Raw genomic sequence first — 18,197 nt, 5'->3', positions numbered from 1 at the left:
AAGTAAATTATTGAGATAGGGGAGATAAGTGTTTGATCACACTTACTAGTAACTTACCATTATGTGTGTTACCTGAAATCCCCCCCCCCGACTTTGTTCCCATCCCTCCCAGGCACTTGCTATGGTGGGTTGGCAAGCCTGACTTCTCACAGCCTGATGAGTGCAAGGTCAGGAGGGAGCAACAGATTCTTTTGATCCAGGGCTGGGGTTGGTAGTAGAGGCAACACCGACACAGAGATGTCAGGGGCAAAAGAACAATAAAAAGAAGCATGGGAAGATGGGAGATTCGTGCTGCTTTTTCATATCATTATTCATTCATTAAAACATTTTCACCATATGCAAGACTTGGGACCAGGAGCTAAGCACTCCTAACCCCTGCACGCAAAGAGATTTGTAGCCTAATAACGCAAATAAGCATAATAGCTAATATTTATATACTATATGCCAGGAAACATACTTAAATTACCTTATTTAATTTTACTTAATCCACACAGTAATGAGAAAACTGGGGCACAGAGAAGTTGAGTGACACTTTCAGTTAATAATAAAGTCAGGTAGCTTAAAATGATTTGTTATTTTCTCTACTAGGGTTCTGGGTTTTCCAGGCTTGGCTGGCTGGTTGTCACTTGGGGTCCTTTATGCAGTCGATTCATACAATCACATAAGGCTGAGTATGCGTGTCTGGAGCTAAAGCTGGGAGGTCTACAACAGCCAAGGGCTGGACGGGCCTCTCTGTCCGCACAGTGTCTGTCAGCGTGGCTGGCTCCGGCTGCCTCGCAGCTTAGCCGTCTGAATGGTTGGACTTCTTGAATGGCAGGTGACCAGGCAGAAACTGCAAAATTTCTTGTAATCTTACTTCTAAAAGCATACTGCATCGTTTCCACTGTCTTCGTTGGTCACACAGTTATGTAGGTCAGCTGAGATTCTGGGTGGAACGGGCTCTGCGTCTCAAAGCGGAAGGAACTTAACGAGCATGGAGGTGAGGAATTGATGAAGACATCTTGGGGACAAGCCACCACTCCAGAATTTGACCCTAAGTAGCTGGACTCAACCTTTGTGTGCTGAACCATTACTCTGTACTAACGGCCACATAATCTAGACACAGTCCATGATGCTACTGGGGGGAGATAGCATAGGGGTATGGAGGAGGGAGTGGTTAGCTCTGCCTCAGTAGGTCAGTGAAGGCTTCCACGAGGAAACACCTTGCACACACACAAGCATGCACGTGCACACACAGGCACACACATACACCTCCCCTTAGTGTGGAGAACAGATTGTGGCTGCATTGGGTAGCACTCTATATAATCCCTGCATTACAGGAGGTGACAGAGGCTGAGGGCAAGACACAGACAGCTCTGAGGCACCACGTGGAAATGACCGCCCTGGAGACGCGAAGCCAGGCAGCCCAGTCTCAGGCCTGCCCCAGTGTAGCTCCCGGAACCGGGCAGCCACGGCAGAGAGAGCGAGGGGTCCTAGGCCTTTCCAGAGCTCCACAGAATGGAATTTCTGACTGTGCTGTGCTCCTGCACTCCCAGGTTGGAGACCCGCACTTGGTGATCTGTATGGACTGCTCAGCAGACACCATGACCCACCGCCTTCTCCGGCGGGGCCAGAGCAGCCCGTGCGTGGACAGCACCGCCGCCATTGCCAAGCGCCTTGAGGCCTACTACCGAGCAGCCATCCCCGTGATCGCCTACTACGAGACGAAAACACAGCTGCGCAAGGTGAGTCATTTCTCTCCTCCCCTCCAAATGAGCCAGTTCTCCATTAAAAAAAAAAAATTATTGATCGAATTGAGAGAGGAAGAGAGACAGAAAGAAACTTTGACATGTAATTCCCCTTATTTAGGAATTCATTGATTGATTCTTGCACGTGCCCTCACCAGGAATCAAACAACCTTGGTGTATCAGGACAACACTCTAACCAACTGAGCTACTTGACCAGGGCACCCATTTTTTTTTTAAGACAGAGTAAAAAACAACATTTTTGGTTAAGGGATCTGAGAATTAGAGCTACATACACTGCACAATTTGGGCCACAATATGGATCCCTTACTTGCTTCACTTTTATATCAAAATTAAATATTTGTCATCAGATGGACCATGTTGGTCAAGCAATTTTCACAGATACCATCATATTGCCGAAAACATTTCCTTTTCCAAAAAAGAAAGAGAAAAAGAAGGGAAGGGATGGAGGGAGGCACGGGTGAGGCCTAAATTCTGCCTTCTAGACCAGAGCTGAACAGGATTATGCAAGAACAATCTCTCCTAGACCTGTGATTCAACAACTTTGAATTTCTAGATTTTTACACAGTTCATAATTAGCACTTGTCTCCTTTGCCTCAATTTCTTGCAAGAACTGTTATTGAAAGAATCCGTACAGGGGGCCAGGAGAGCAGGCAATTAAGTAAGACCGTGAAGCCTGGGGGGAAATGGGAGTGTCTACTTCACCAGCAATAATCCATGCTAAGTCACCATTCACTTCCTGACCTTGGCGAAACTACACAACCCCCATTCACTCCCTCACTTAATAAACGTGGGTCAAGCACTTCCGAAGGGCGTTTGTGGTCCTAGTGGTTTGGATACGCAGACTAAGATGCAGCTTGCCTGCGAGAGCTTCGAGTTTTGGTAGGGGATGGAAACCTGCATCACGGGGCCCTTTCACCCGGGCAAAGGGAAGAGGAGAGGCACTGAGGAAGGTCAGCTAAGCTGATTCTTGAGGGGGGAGGAGTCGAGAGGGGAGCAGGGCACTCCACATGGAAGGGTTCCCCACGTCAGGAGGGTCAGGAATTCAGGTTGGCTGTCACATAATGTGACAAGGAAAAGAAGGACAAGAGAAGGGGCTGGGCAGGCAGGCAAGGACCACGTCAAGATGAAGCTTACATAGGAGCTACCACTTGTCTTGTGGATGGTGGGAACTATTGAAGGGAACAGACATAACCAGGATTTTAATTTTTTTTCTTTTTTTTGGTATTTTTCTGAAGTTGGAAACGGGGAGGCAGTCAGACAGACTCCTGCATGCGCCCGACCGGGATCCACCCAGCATGCCCACCAGGGGGCGATGCTCTGCCCCTCTGGGGCGTTGCTCTGTTGCAACCAGAGCCATTCTAGCGCCTGAGGCAGAGGCCACAGAGCCATCCTCAGCGCCTGGGCCATCTTTGCTCCAGTGGAGCCTTGGCTGCGGGAGGGGAAGAGAGAGACAGAGAGGAAGGAGAGGGGGAGGGGTGGAGAAGCAGATGGGCGCTTCTCCTGTGTGCCCTGGCCGGGAATCAAACCCAGGACTACTGCACGCCAGGCTGACCCTCTACCATTGAGCCAACTGGCCAGGGCCCAGGATTTTAATTTTAAAAGCTCACTCCGTCAGCCTTCTAAAAAAGTGGTCTCCAACCCCTGGGCCGCGGACCGGTACCGGTCTGTGGGCCATTTGGTACCGGTCCGCAGAGAAAGAATAAATAACTTACATTATTTCCGTTTTATTTATATTTAAGTCTGAATGATGTTTTATTTTTTAAAAATTACCAGATTCCCTCTGTTATATCCATCCAAGACTCACTCTTGATGCTTGTCTTGTAAGTTCAACAATTATATTTTAAAATACCACATTTTTTTACGCCGGTCGCATAATTTTATTTTGTGCATTTTTCCGTCCCACCCTAAAGGCCGGTCCGTGAAAATATTTTCTGACATTAAACCGGTCCATGACCCAAAAAAGGTTGGGACCACTGTTCTAGAGAACAGATACCAAACCAACAAGGCTAGAAACCTGAGAGGCTAGCACAGTATTCCAGATACAAAATCCTGAGACTCCCAAAGCAGAATAAGGAGCTGGACATCTGCATACTTTCTGCTATTCACAGTAAGTTCATAGGAGACATCAATTCATACCAAACAAACTTGTCTCTGAGGCAGCTACATCATCGAATGTTTGATAATCAATTCTCCTTTTCTAAACCTGTTAATGATCTATTTTCCAGAATCTAAGAACTTAGCCTGGTGTAGAAGTCCAGAAGGTGTTCCTTGATTTGACACAGTCATGTCAAACGTGTGGCATGAGAGCCTAGTCCCCAACCTCTCTGTACCTATGGCAGACATTGCTAATCCATCGCCACACTCTTCCCTGCAGTGCCCAGATGTGGCCTCAGAATGCTAGCACGGCTCTCCACGCTGCTACTACCAATAGGATTTGATGTGCGAATTGAAACTCTTTGCTGTGTTTTGTGTAACCTCTGGTTGCCATATAAAACAGACTTGGGTCTTTAGACACAAGCAAACAAAAAGTGCATTATGTAACAGCAGGGGCTTAAGAATTCAGGGTGCCAAAGGCCTTTCCAAGAGTAGTGATGTCCACACTTTTGTATCCTGGAACACGTACAGAAATTACTCAGAAGGGAATTTCTCTCACTACAAAGATTCAGAGAGGTGAAAAAATCCTTAAATAATTCAGAATTTAACCACTTTCAGAGCCAGAAAATCCCTTTGCTCTTTCTCTGATGCAGTATTTCCAACCTAAATTCTACATGCTCACACATGATGGTCACATGGATGCAGGGCTGACCGAGTTCTCAGATACCTCTGCCTTCTGGAACCCTCAGAAATACCTGAGTCAGTGAAAAAGGAAGCCTCCAGTTTTGTTAAGCTTATCTCTTCAGCTTCCCTGGCATTTTGGACCCAGCTACAGCTGGGTTCATGATGAGGTAACACTTATGATCCACGTGGGGAATATTTAAAGCCGCCCCAGCCCTGACTACAGTGCAAGATGGGCTCCAGCCCTCAAGGCTTCTGGAGGACGACTTGAGGAGGCAGCTTTGTCTCATTGCCTCTGCCCCAGGCTGTCCTCCACCCACGCAGCTGCATAGATCTGGGGGAGGGGGGGAAGGCTTCCTCCCCACCCCTAGCGTAGAGATAGGGAGAGTGCAGTCTGTGGCCCAAGAAAGTGAGAATTATTTGCAGGTGCCCTGAGGGGTTTGCCAGCAGCTCCGACTGCAGAAGGGGGACTGGAGAAGCAGGGAGAGTGCATCTGTCCTTCCTGAAGGGGGACTGGAGAAGCAGGGAGAGTGCATCTGTCCTTCCTGAAGGGGGACTGGAGAAGCAGGGAGAGTGCACCTGTCCTTCCTGAAGGGGGACTGGAGAAGCAGGGAGAGTGCATCTGTCCTTCCTGAAGGGGGACTGGAGAAGCAGAGAGAGTGCATCTGTCCTTCCTGAAGGGGGACTGGAGAAGCAGGGAGAGTGCATCTGTCCTTCCTGAAGGGGGACTGGAGAAGCAGGGAGAGTGCATCTGTCCTTCCTGCTTTCTGGCCTCTGGGCTCCGGTCTAGTCTTCTTGCAAGAGCTTCATCTCCCCCTGGATTCCAAGTGACAATTTGCTTTGTGCCTGTGATACCCTTTGGATAGTTAGCACTTCCTCCCTGTCTCGTTCCTACACTGAGCCCAAAACAGTGCTGGTCACCATCCCTGTGGGCTCTTGGATCATTAAAGGAGTTTTTTTTAAACTAGGTTGGGCTGGTGAATGCAGTTCAAGATACAAGTGGGACAAACCAATAGCTAGTGAGATGTACAGTGAGTTAGAGGCACACTGTGGTCCAGCCCAGGGAGAGGCCACCCCCCACGGCACTTCCCTCAGCCTCAGTGTTGCCCAGTTGCTTATGGTCAATCTATCAGCTGATATCTCGGCTCTATGAAAGCCCTTTCGGCTACAAGCTAGCAAAACAAAACAAAACAAAAACAATTTACACAGCCACTGCCTTATTCTTTGTCCTTATTATGCCATCATCATACAATAACATTAGGAACTTCTTTTAACAGAAACCCAAGGATAGAGGCAGATGTGACACCAGTGGACGCTGAGTTTCTAGAGTCTGCCCCTCTCGCGTAAAGCCAGCTTTGCTCTGCATCCGACCGGGTTAGAGCAGAACCGCCTCCATTCTGAGGGAGACATCAGTCATCACTGGTGGCGCTTCTTCCTGCCCAGTTTAGACACTGCCTCAGCGTCGCTGTCGAAACTTGCTCAACACAGCAGTACAATGGTCACACCTAAGAGTTAACCTATAAAGGAAATGTTTTTCCCCTACTAGAGAGAATTTATTATTGGAAAAAATCAGTGAAATGTAGCACGACGGGGGGAAAAGCGCAGTAACTGGCCTGGGCATCAGAAAGCCTGAGGCACAGTGGTGCGAAGGAGCTTGGGGAACTTGGGCGAGTCACCTCACAACTTCATCCGATAATGAAATAGATGGACGGACACGATCTACTGGAATCCTCTTGGCCTGTCACTCTGTGGTTCTCAGGAAAAAAATATATATATTATCTTCTTGTCATGAAAGGGACATGTACTTGTTTTAGCAAATATAGAAAACTAGGTCATCCACCACTCAGAGGCAAACATTCTGGATTATTTCCTCCAACAATTTTTTCGCTAGGAATTTTCAAAACATGATTGTGACCATAGGTATATAAATTAGGACTCCTTGGTTATAGGAAACAGGCACCAACTACAACTGGCCTCGCCTGGAACACAGAACTTACGTAATTATAAGGTTTAGCAACCCAAGGCTGCAACGCAGCTCTGCCTCGCAAAGGCTCTCTCTCTCTCTCTCTCTCTCTCTCTCTCTCACTCTTACACACACACACATGCAGATTTTTCTTTCGCTGGCCCAGAAGTCAGAATATGGCCACCCTGTAACTTCCATGTACATGTTACCACAAAAGTTCCAAACTCTACAGAAACTTTCTGATGGGTCCTGCTTTGCTCAGGGTCTTCACCTTTGTCCTTTAAGCTAAGCCAGACAGCTGGGGTGACATGGGGCTTTTTGTTTGCTCTGTGGATATTTTGAGTATAAACTACATATTCACCCTTCTTTTCTTTTTCTAAGTTGCCTCACTGCCTCTAGAATTTTATTCTCAGAACAGTGCTTCCTGGGACGGAGGATCCCAGATAGCTTTATAGATTTCCCACTCACTCAAGTCAAAGACTGCTTTTTCCGTCTTAGAAGGCCTGATTATTTGATTTTGGCTTTAAATCTCCTCACGTCCTTGGGCTCCAGAGGCAGCCACCACAGCATGTGACCCTGGCTGAGTGGCAATGAGATGCTTTCTTTCATTTAGTTAAATAAATAACTCCGTATGTAAGCCACAAAGCAAAATGAGTAGTTTGGTTTGGGATGGAAATAGAAGCGGGAAGTGGTGCAGCTAAAGCCTTCTGCCTCCCAGCCATCAGAAAATAACAAGTTTCGCCCTTCAGGCACTCGGGCTTATTAGCTCTTGTTTCTGAAAACAAGTTGCCTGATTTTTGTAACACAGAATCTCATATCCTAATATAAAGTCCAGACTGAGGGTCAGAAAATGGGCTCCAAGTGGAAGAGAGGGGAGGAGGAAGAGAGCTGGAAAATGGGCCGCGGTGAAGGAAGGGCGGGAGTGATTTGTTATTGTAATAACAAATAAGTAAAAAGCACACTTCAGCGCTTCAGTGGTGGTCAAGTTTATTATTTTAAAGGATGATTATGATCCCTTTCCTCAGTAAGATTCTGTGCCCTCGGCCCTGGCCGGTTGGCTCAGTGGTAGAGTGCCGGCCTGGCGTGCATAAGTACCGGGTTCGATTCCCGGCCAGGGCACACAGGAGAAGCGCCCATCTGCTTCTCCACCCCTCCCCCTCTCCTTCCTCTCTGTCTCTCTCTTCCCCTCCTGCAGCCAAGGCTCCATTGGAGCAGAGATGGCCCGGGCGCTGGGGATGGCTCCTTGGCCTCTGCCCCAGGCGCTAGAGTGGCTCTGGTCGCAACAGAGCGACGCCCCAGAGGGGCAGAGCATCGCCCCCTGGTGGGCAGAGCGTCGCCCCCTGGTGGGCGTGCCGGGTGGATCCCGGTCGGGCACATGCGGGAGTCTGTCTGACTGTCTCTCCCCGTTTCCAGCTTCAGAAAAATACAAAAAAAAAAAAAAAAAAAAAAAAAAAGATTCTGTGCCCTCCCAGGATTGTGTAAGGTGCTTTTTTATCTACAGCTCCCAGGCTCACATTCGAATAGTGTTAGTTCTGTCCGTGGTCTGTCTGCCCTTGAGCTGTGAGCTCCCTCAGAGCAGGGTTGTGTCTCAGTCCACTTGGTATGTCCGGCACAGGACATGCTGTTTGCACCCAGGGAATGTTTGTTGGCTGAAAGGAAAAGGGAGGTGAGGTAAAGCAACAGGCAAGGTGCCGTGAGGGAAAAAAACACAGCAAGGGCTGTCCCTGCCGCCCAGATGCAGAGCTTTAGGCAGGGACACAAGTTGCAGTTGGCAGTCTCTGGTTCTCCTATAAGGCTCAAGGATGACACATTTATGGGGGGTCATCCCACCATAAATACTTAAGTTCCCATTTTAATTTTTTCTTTATTGTGAGAAATAACACACATACAGGAATGCACACAAGTAATATGTAAGCTTGAAGATTAATAAATGAACACTGTAAAATCACCACAAAGGTCAAGAATTAGAGAATTGCAGAAGCTCCCCCAAGTGTCTTCTGATCCCATCTTGTCCTCTTCCCAAAAAGTTAACACAATCCTGACTTTTCTGATCATTTCCTTGCTCTTAACAATTTTGTCACCTCCCTATGGGTCCCTGACCAATATAACCTAGCTTTGCCCGATTTTTAACTTAATGTAAGTTGAATCGTACAGTATGCATATGCTTAGGAGACACACATCTTTCCCTCAACTGTGTGACTAATCCATGTTGTTGAATGGTGCTCCAGTTTTTTTTTTCATTACCATAGTATTCCATTATACGACTATGCCACCATATATATATATGTGTATATATAATTTATTTTAATTTAAAGATAGAACATTGTATTTTATAGAGCAAAAACTTCAAATCAAATATATTTAGGGCATCTCCACCTGGTTTCCTTAGGCACCTTAACTTGTCCAAAACTTAATTGCTCATCTGTTCCCCTGAGCCTTGCTGCTTCTGCACCCCCTCTCCTTTAGAGCAGCCACCTGGTGCTCAAGCCAGAAACGCAGGTGTGCCTCTCCATCGCTCTCCTTCAGTCCCCACTGGTCTTCAGGCACCAGTTCCTTGACTGCTTCCTTTCCATGTCTCAAGCTTTCTTTTCTCCCTCCTGCTGCCTTCATTAGGCAGGTGTTTACACCACAATTTATTTACCCATCTCCTGCCAATAAACTTTTGTGATTTTTCCAGTTTGTGGCTATTACAAACAGTGCTTCTATAAACATTGTTGTATCTGTTTTCTGGAATATTCAAATGCATTTTAAGAATTCATTCTGGTCCTGGTTGGTTGGCTGTGTAGAGCATCAGCCCAGCATGTGGAAGTCCCAGGTTCAATTCCCAGTCAGGGCACACAGAAGTGACCATGTGCTTCTCCACCCTCCCTCCGCTTTGTCTCTCTCTCTCTTCTCCTCCCACAGCCATAGCTCAAATGGTTAGAGCAAGTTGGCCCCAGGCACTGAGGATGGCTCCATGGCCTCACTTCAGGCACTAAAATGGCTGACTTGCTGAGCAATGGAGCAGAGGCCCCTGAAGGGCAGAGCATCGCCCTGTAGGGGGCTTGCTGGGTGGATTCTGGTCGGGTGCATGCAGGAGCCTGTCTCTCTGCCTCCATGCCTCTCCCTTAATTAAAAAAAAAAAAAAAGAATTCATTCTACCTCTGATATCAGTCAAGTCTCTAGTGTTGTGAAATTGAAACTAGTTTGCCCAAAGAAGGTAGAACCGAGTTGAAGAAATCATTGTTTCTCAAAAAGTATGGTCCAAGATGACCCAATAAATATTATGTAGGCAGTGGTCGGCAAACTCATTAGTCAACAGAACCAAACATTAACAGTGCAATGATTGAAATTTCTTTTTAGAGCCAAATTTTTTAAACTTAACCTATATAGGTAGATACATTTCTTATCGAGGTAGCGCCCACACATGGTATTTTGTGGAAGAGCCCCACTCCAGGGGCCAAAGAGCCGCATGTGGCTTGCAAGCCGCAGTTTGCCAATAAGGGATAGAGAATCTGTTAAACATGCAGTTTAGAAGGCCCAGGCCAAACCTACCAAAGGAGCAGCTCTGAAGATGAAGCTCAAAAAAAGCTGCATTAGGCAAGCTTGCTACCCTTCTCCCTTCCCATGAGTCTTAGTGGATCACCAGGCCTCTGCTCCCAGTGGATGTTATCTGTGTGATGGGACAAATCTCAGTGGTTGGCGTCTTAAAAAATTTTGAGAGGAAGGGGTACTAGTGCCTTGATGCCTAGGAAATCAGCTTCCTTCTCACTTCCCTTCCTGTTGCTGGCTCCTTGCACTGGTGTATCAACAATCTCCAAGCGGACTCTGCCCTTAGCATTTTAACAAATCCCACAGTCTTTCCATGACCCTTCACAATACTTTACCTCAACTAGGCACCTGGTTTTCATTGTTAGTTTTCAAGACTTTATTTTTTTAGAGTTTTAGGTTTACAGCAAAATTGAGCATAAAGTCCTCATCATATACCCTTGTCCCCAAACACGTACAGCTTCCCCCACTATCAACATTCCACACAAGTACATGTTACAATCCATGAACCTACATCAATGTATCATAATCACAAAAAGCCGAGTTTCTATGGGTTTTGCCAAATGCATGACATGTACCCACCATTATAGTGTAATATGGTAGTATCACTACCAAAAAATCCCATGTGTCCCACTTACTCATTCCTCTCCCCACAACCCCGGCCTAAACTTTTTAGTTTCCATAGTTTTTTCCCCCAGAATATCATATATATATGTGGCCTTTTCAGATTGGCTTCTTTCAGATAGCAATATGCATTTGAGTTTCCACCATATCTTTTCATGACTTGAGAGCTCATTTCTTTTGAACACTAAATATTCTATTGTCTGTATTTTTATCCAATTAATGCAGGACATCTTGGTTGCTTCCAAGTTTTGGCAATTATGAATAAAGCTCTTATAAAACATTCATGTACAGGTTTTTGTGCAGATGTTTTCAACTCCTTTGGGTAAATAACAAGGTCAACTGCTGGATCATATGGTAAGAGTGCTTAATTTTATAAGAAGTGGTCAAGCTGCCTTCCAAAGTGGCTGTACACCACTTAGCATTTCTATCAGGAAATGAGTGTTCCTGTTGCTCCACATTCTCACCAGCAGTTGGTGATGTCAGTGTTTTGGATTTTGGGCATCCTAATAGGTGTATAGTGGTGTCTCATTGTTTTCTAATTTAAGCACTTAGTCTTTGAACTACTCATTTCTTGTTTTTGGTGTCTTGTGTTTTAAAATTGTGCACAGCAAATTATAAGCAAATAAATTTTTAATATTAAAAATGGTCTTATTTACAAACATTTCTTCAGACTAACTTTCTTTTTTTCCTTTTAAATATAGATAAATGCAGAGAGGACACCAGAGGAAGTTTTTCTTCAACTCTGCACAGCTATTGACTCTATTTTCTGAAGACAAAATGCATGTATATGGAAAGTGGAGACAGAGAAAAATATTAAAAGGTTCATACCTTAACAATGTTTCAGGTTAAACGTTTTGTGTCCCCTTCAATTCCTGATTGCTGTTTGCTTCCCAGCGTGACCTGTCTGAAGTGTCTGGAAACCATGCATGGTGTTTGGTATTACCCAATCTCCTAACTCAGACCGCTTTCTGCACACACAGCATGCACACTTTTCTACCACACAGGCTGCTCCTCAGGGCTAAGTCAGTATGTGGACAGCAGTGCAGTGCCTGTCAGCTGTGCCCGCAGGACTTGCTAGAGGCTGATCATTTGGTTCTCCTCTCATCAGATGGGGGTTAGTTAGCATCCCTAACTAACTCCCCATTGTATCTTCCTCTGGTAACTCTGTTTCCTCAAGTCTTATCTACTAGTAGCTCAGAACCAGTGATATTAGGTTGACAATGCCAATTACTGATTTAGAAGTCTGACTCAATTTGAAAAACATGGTAAAAAACTATGTAAAACTGTGTAGCTTTTCCAAGACAACAAAACCCAGACTAGTCACCAATAACAGTTCTCTATTCATTTTTATTAAACTGGCTATTTAGAATACTGTCATAATGGCTAAATGAACAAATGATAAAACTTTCTGACCTCTTCTATACCTGAGATTTTGTCATTTATACATTAATCCCAATGACCACACATAAGTTAAAAGCATGAGGTGATTAATTATTGCATTCTCTGGACTACTGTCAACTTAGTTTTGATTTTTAAATGATCACCTATTTACTTAATCCTGTTGCCAAACAAGTAAGAATGAGAGGAACAGCACTAACACGGATGTGGGGGGGAGGAGCATGGCAGTAGTGTGGCACGGAACCGGTCCCCTCTGTTTCACAGGGGCCTTGCCCAGGTGTTTGCCAACCTCATCCCAAGTGCAACATTGTTTCCCTGCATCAAACCAGTAATGTTTGGGTTATCTTTTGTGCTATCTATTGCCAAAATCAGAGTTTCTTCTGTATTCTACTAAAATAACTGCATCTTCCTCTACTCAGTCACTACAGAAGACCATAATTTCAGTTTGCATGATTTTTTTTCTTTGGTTGTGCAGATAAAAATCCATTTCTGGGACAAAACTTTTTTAAAGTCTTTTTTTTTTCTTGAAATGGATATGTACAAATAAAGTAAATGGAACACAGGATAACTCTTTTTCTATTTATTTGTAACTCGCATCATTCTGGAAAGCATTTGAAGCCTTATTCCAAACAGAATTAGAATAAAACACAGTAGTAAGAGTTGAGATTTTCAGTATGCCCATATGGTTTCAATTTTGGTCATAGATCAGTTTTGAGCTATTACAGAGAATTCTCAGTATATTCATGATACATAGTAATTTTCGTTATTTCCTTTTTCTCTAGCAGTCATTCTTAAACAGAAATGTTAGTGTTTGCTGAAGAAGAAATTAAATTTCTTTGGTTACAAGTATGTCTTTATTAACAAAAAGGGGCATGTTCCTACCACTCACACAGTTGCTAAATACTTTATTTCTACCCCAAGTTGTCACACACTTTATAGGGGAGCACAAAGAGTACTTGAGCAAATTAGAAAAGACAGTTACAGGATGAAAATCATCAGTTGTGCCAGAAAACACAAAATGACTCTTTGTCAGGATTAACGTTATTAAAACACAGACCGCATTATGGCAAACACAGTCCCTGCCGACTACAGCTTTGAGAGCTTGGGGAATGACGGGCGATGGCAGGGCAGCAAGCTAGTCGGCTGTCCTCTTGAAAAACATCTGCAGGGGTAAATGGCTTCGCCCCTGAGAAGTATCTAGAGGTGCAAATCAAATCTTCCACAGAACTGCTAAAACACACTACTGATCTGAATGACTTGAAAAGACATCACAACTTTAAAGTCATAGGATTTGAAAGCAGTAAGGGACCTTAGAGGTCTCTGCCTAGTAGAAGAGCTTGTGTGTATGTAGAAGACATAAGAATATGATTCCAACTCTTTACACTGGTCTACATTCAAGGCTTCACTGGATCGGGCCCTGTACGCTCTCACCCCATCAACTCCAACTCCCCTCTTGCTCTTGGCCAAATCTGTAATAGCCCGTTTAAATACTGCCTGTACAAGCCAAGCTCTTGACTGGTCAGGGGCCCTGTAGCTGCTGTCCTCCTGCCTTCCTCAAGATTACCTTCAAGACTAATTTCCTCACTCCGCTCAGCTCTCTGTTCAAATTTACCTTGTCATTGAGGTGCTTTTTCATTATTTCATCTAAAAATGAAAGAATGGTCCCTATTCTTCCATCAGTTTTCTTCAAGCATTATTCTTTTCCACAGCATTTGTCTCTGCCTAAAACAATGTATTTTTTATTGCTGGTATTCTACATAAGCTCCATGACAGCAAGGCGTTGTATCCTCGGTCCTGCATACAGCAATTAATATTGAAAGCTAGCATTTAATCCTCTAAACCTCAGTTTTATTGTATATACCATGGAGATCGTATTAGTAAGCAGCCTCACAGAAGTATTACGAAGATTAAACAACTTAATACACGTGCAGGAGAAGCAACCATATGCTTCTCCACTTCCTGCCCCCCATCTTTCTCTCTTCTCCACCCGTAGCCATAGTTCTAGCAACGCTGGCCCTGAGTGCTGAGGATGGCTACATGGCCTCGCCTCTGGCGCTAAAATAGCTCAGTTGCTGAGCAACAGAGCAGCAGGCCAAATGGGCAGAGCATCACCTGATAGGGGCTTGCCACGTAGATCCCAGTCCGGGCACATGCTGGAGTCTGTCTCTGCCTCCCCACCTCTTACTTAATAAGAAAAATATATGTAAATTATATTTTGTGATGGCATTGATGGACCTGGAGATTATTATACTAAGTGAAATAAGCCAGGCAGAGAGAGAGAAATAACATATGATCTCACTTATATGTGGAATCTAATAAACACAATACACTGAGGGACAAAACAGAAACAGAGGCATGTTTACAGGGAACAGATAGACAGCTATCAGAGGGAAGGGGGAAAAAGGGACAGGATCAAAGGTGAAGGAATTAGCCAAATTATATATATGTAACACATAGATACAGACAAGATAGCAACAGCCTGAGGGGAAGGGCAGGTGGAGGCAGAGGGAATGGGGGCGGGAAGAGACTTCGCCTGGGACATGCGGGGCACAATGAGGTATATGGAGGGTGTTATACTGAGTGGGACACTTGAAACCATGTCCGCACAATAAATTAAAAAAATTTAAATTAAAAAAAATACATGTAAATTATTTACTAGTTCCTAGTGCTCAATAGATGGTGGTTCTTTGTCAACTTCTACTGAGTGCCTCACTTCCACAGAATGTCCACTCCAGTGCCCTTTCCAATACATCAGTCTAAAACTGTGGCTGAAGATATGTGACCTCAAGAACCAAAATCTTCTCAGCCACCCAGGTAACCACACCCTGCAGGTAGGAGAGGACACAATTCTCCAGCCCTCTCAGAGCCCCATCCCGGAGACCTCCTGAGGCAAGTCCTCTGCCCCAGACACGCTCAGGGACAGGCGTGTCTGACCTTCCTGGAGAAAAAATGTCCCAAAACATTGGTCATCCGACCAAAAATATTTATTGAGAATCTAAGAACCAAGCCCTCGGAATGGACCAGCATGGATGGTCTCTGTCCTCACGGAGCTAAATGTGACTACCACTCTCAAAAATCCACATAATGAACTGCATGAATAGTGAAAAGAAAAATAATATACTTTTTTCTGGGATCAATAAATGGAAGCAAATTTTTCATCTGGGTAAGAAGAAAAAAATATATAGCCTAAAAAGGACAATGCCTCCAAAAACTTGTGAAAAAACCTGCTTTGCTTACTACCTTGAGACTTCCAATCCCAAACTGCACACCTACAGCAATGGCCTGCCAACTCTGCTATCCCCAGTAAAAAATAGTTTATGTAGCATGCCACATTATATTTATAACTAAAAAAGACATTTCACAAAACATACATCCTTACTACACATGAGGTACTATTTTCTCTATGTCTTTTCCTTTTTTTAAATGCTCCTCAGCATTTAAAAAATTGTGTTTAAAAATGGACAAGGCATACTACTGGGTTAAGTGAGAGGCACCAAACATGCATGGAAACAAATTCTAACCGAGGCAATGGACACAAGTCTCAGTCCCAACATTGCCTAAAGCCGCATGTTTGCTGCCAAATTAGAATCTGTAAAATATATGTATGTCTTCCTAATTCACCATGGCAGACCATCCACAGATACCCATCTGTGACACAAACCTGCACATGTGCTCAGGTTTTGTACTCGAGGACCCATACCACACCGCACCGGGAGAAAGACTGAACATCCACTCCTGCACACCTCCACCTCCACCTCCCTCCACATGGTGCCCGACACAGAAGGAAACAGAGGCGCATGCTGACGCTGGAGCGATCCATCTGGGCTACATCCAAGCATCTCCACTTTACTGTGTGACCTTGGGCAAGTTATCTAATCTCTCTGGCTAGGTTTCCTCATATGAAAACAGAATAAATGAAGTCTCATAGGTTGTGAGAATTAAACCTATTATATATATATATATATGCCTGCTTGGTACATAATAAGCAGTTTCAGCGTTTGCTATTATTAGTACACATCACACCAGTCAAAACCTCCTCTGCCTAAACCTTTAAGCAGTGTTTTTACAGGTGTTATTGAAAGTTCCTTCAGTTCTTATCAAATAAGTTGAGCACATAATTTCAGGGAATATGATATCTGACCTACTGAATACTGCTTAATAAGCAATGCTTTAACAAGCAGGTCTCTGCTGTCTCTTATAGCCAATACTTCTTTGTAGGAGATGGAAGGCCTGCTTGCCAGGGACAGCCCTGCCCATTCCCGCAGTCCTCAGAAGTAAAAGGACACAACATCACATTACCTGCTACTACCCTTTGGGGCCTTTTAAAGTTATGAGGACTATTTGCTTGGAGCTGAAAAAAATGCAAAACAAACATATCTTCTTACAAGCTGAAAACAAACCTCTTTGCCCTTGAAAAATACATTTAAGTAAATTTATTTTATCTCTTCTGTTTACCTAACAACTGTATCATTCGCTCTCTTCAAAAGCATACTTCATACTTTATGGAATTTTTGCATGGATCCAAATGGTTCTCCAAAACTAATTGGTATTATTTCTATACAAACACAGAAGTTACAGAAGTTTCCATCAAGTGCTACAGTCTTGCTAAATGTTGAAGGTAGATTTTCTGGCATAATCACTTAACATTTAAACATCAAACTGCCCAGAATTCTAATACCTTCTTCTGCCCCAACTACTATAATAATTCCAGGGTGAAGTTAAGCTCAAATCCATTTCCTTTTCTTTCTGATACAATATTTTATCAACATCATCAGTAATATTTAATTAATATAATGTTAAAATTCTCATTTCTATATTTAAAATTATATTACTTTTCTGAATTAAAAATATACAGGGTATGATTTTAGTACCCTACAATGTGTTAAAGAGGACTAGTAAATAATGATGCCTTGATTTAAAATTAGAAAAAGACAGGAGACTCTCAAAAATGGGTCAGCATAATACTTAATCAACCTTAGAATATTTATATTGTCTTTTCTAATAATTAACAATGTCCGGGGAATAGAGTGATTTTCAAAAACCACTTATTTAAGTTAAATACATGGGGGATTTATTTTCATTAAAAAAACATTAAATTTTCAACCTGTTTACTATTCATATTTGAACATAATTGCCTTTTTCTTTAACCATAGCATGTGTTCTTTTGTAACCTAGTTTAATTTAGTGTTTCAGCACACACTGTGTGAAACATTACCATTTTTCACAGAGCTGCTCAGTTCACCCTCTTTTCCATAAGAGTCCTTACTCTTTCTAAAGGACAGATAGGTAAAACAAACTCTTAAAAAAAACACAACAATTTTCATTTTAATACAAGTAAAAAAATCCAAAATCTAACCAAAGGAAGTCACAACAAGCATTCTATAATATAAACAGACAGTATCCACATAGTTTATTTCTCACAGTTCTCCTGACAAATGAACATTATTCAAGAACATACTGTATACACAGATAAGAAGAAACATACAAAATGTTTTAAATGATGCACAACAAAATCCAGCAGTATAAAAGAATGCGTGTGAACTCTTGCTCACTGCGCAGACTAAATTTAATCACTTGTTTAAATAGTAATAAAAATACAATCTTTTATGGACTTGTGCAGACTACAAAAGAGGGAAATTATTACCATATATATGATCTTTATATTAGGCAGTTTTCTTTGATGAGTTGCATTGACAACTCCAATACAGAGGCAGAAGGCTGTGTATTTTAAAGGAATTAATGTGAATTAGATACTTTACACAGTTACTACCACTGGCACTTTTCACCATAGTTTGTACACATCACATGATCATCTTATAGAACATTACATTTAAAAAATATATCTGAGTGACCATTTTATAACATTCACACACCACGAGCTGGTTAAGGAAGCAATGTGACCATTGCCTCCTTGTAGTGCTTTGCTGTTGGTAATAAGGACAGTTCATTGTGGTTAAAAGAAATTAGACATCAATATGGTTAAGCAGCTCCAATTTACTAAAGGCCATCAGTGGCCACCACTGGGACAGTGAGTTCATTTAAAGTGTATATTCTAGAAGCAAACACCTTCATTGGTTAAAACTCTGTCTAAAGAAGTCAGTTTCTGTGCTGAAAACTATTTTCACAAAACTGAAAGCTACTAAACTGTTTTAATATAAATA

At 43.3% G+C, this 18,197-nt stretch overlaps 1 protein-coding gene across 3 annotated transcripts in view; it reads left to right on the top strand.

Annotated features, from left to right (window-relative positions):
* Positions 1 to 12,497, top strand: part of AK5 (adenylate kinase 5) — a 245,648-nt gene extending 233,151 nt beyond the window's left edge. For all 3 annotated transcript variants that reach the window (XM_066268868.1, XM_066268867.1, XM_066268866.1), the window contains 2 exons: positions 1,536 to 1,724; positions 11,340 to 12,497. In XM_066268868.1, coding sequence (XP_066124965.1) covers positions 1,536 to 1,724; positions 11,340 to 11,408 — 258 coding nt within the window. In that variant the 3' untranslated portion in view covers positions 11,409 to 12,497. The remainder of the gene's footprint in view (positions 1 to 1,535; positions 1,725 to 11,339) is intronic.
* The last annotated feature ends 5,700 nt before the right edge of the window (positions 12,498 to 18,197 follow it).

This window comes from Saccopteryx bilineata, chromosome 3 (genome assembly GCF_036850765.1).
Source record: "Saccopteryx bilineata isolate mSacBil1 chromosome 3, mSacBil1_pri_phased_curated, whole genome shotgun sequence".
Lineage (NCBI taxonomy): Eukaryota > Metazoa > Chordata > Mammalia > Chiroptera > Emballonuridae > Saccopteryx > Saccopteryx bilineata.
Note: the sequence above shows the minus strand (reverse complement) of the source record. Positions and strands in the feature narration are given on the sequence as shown.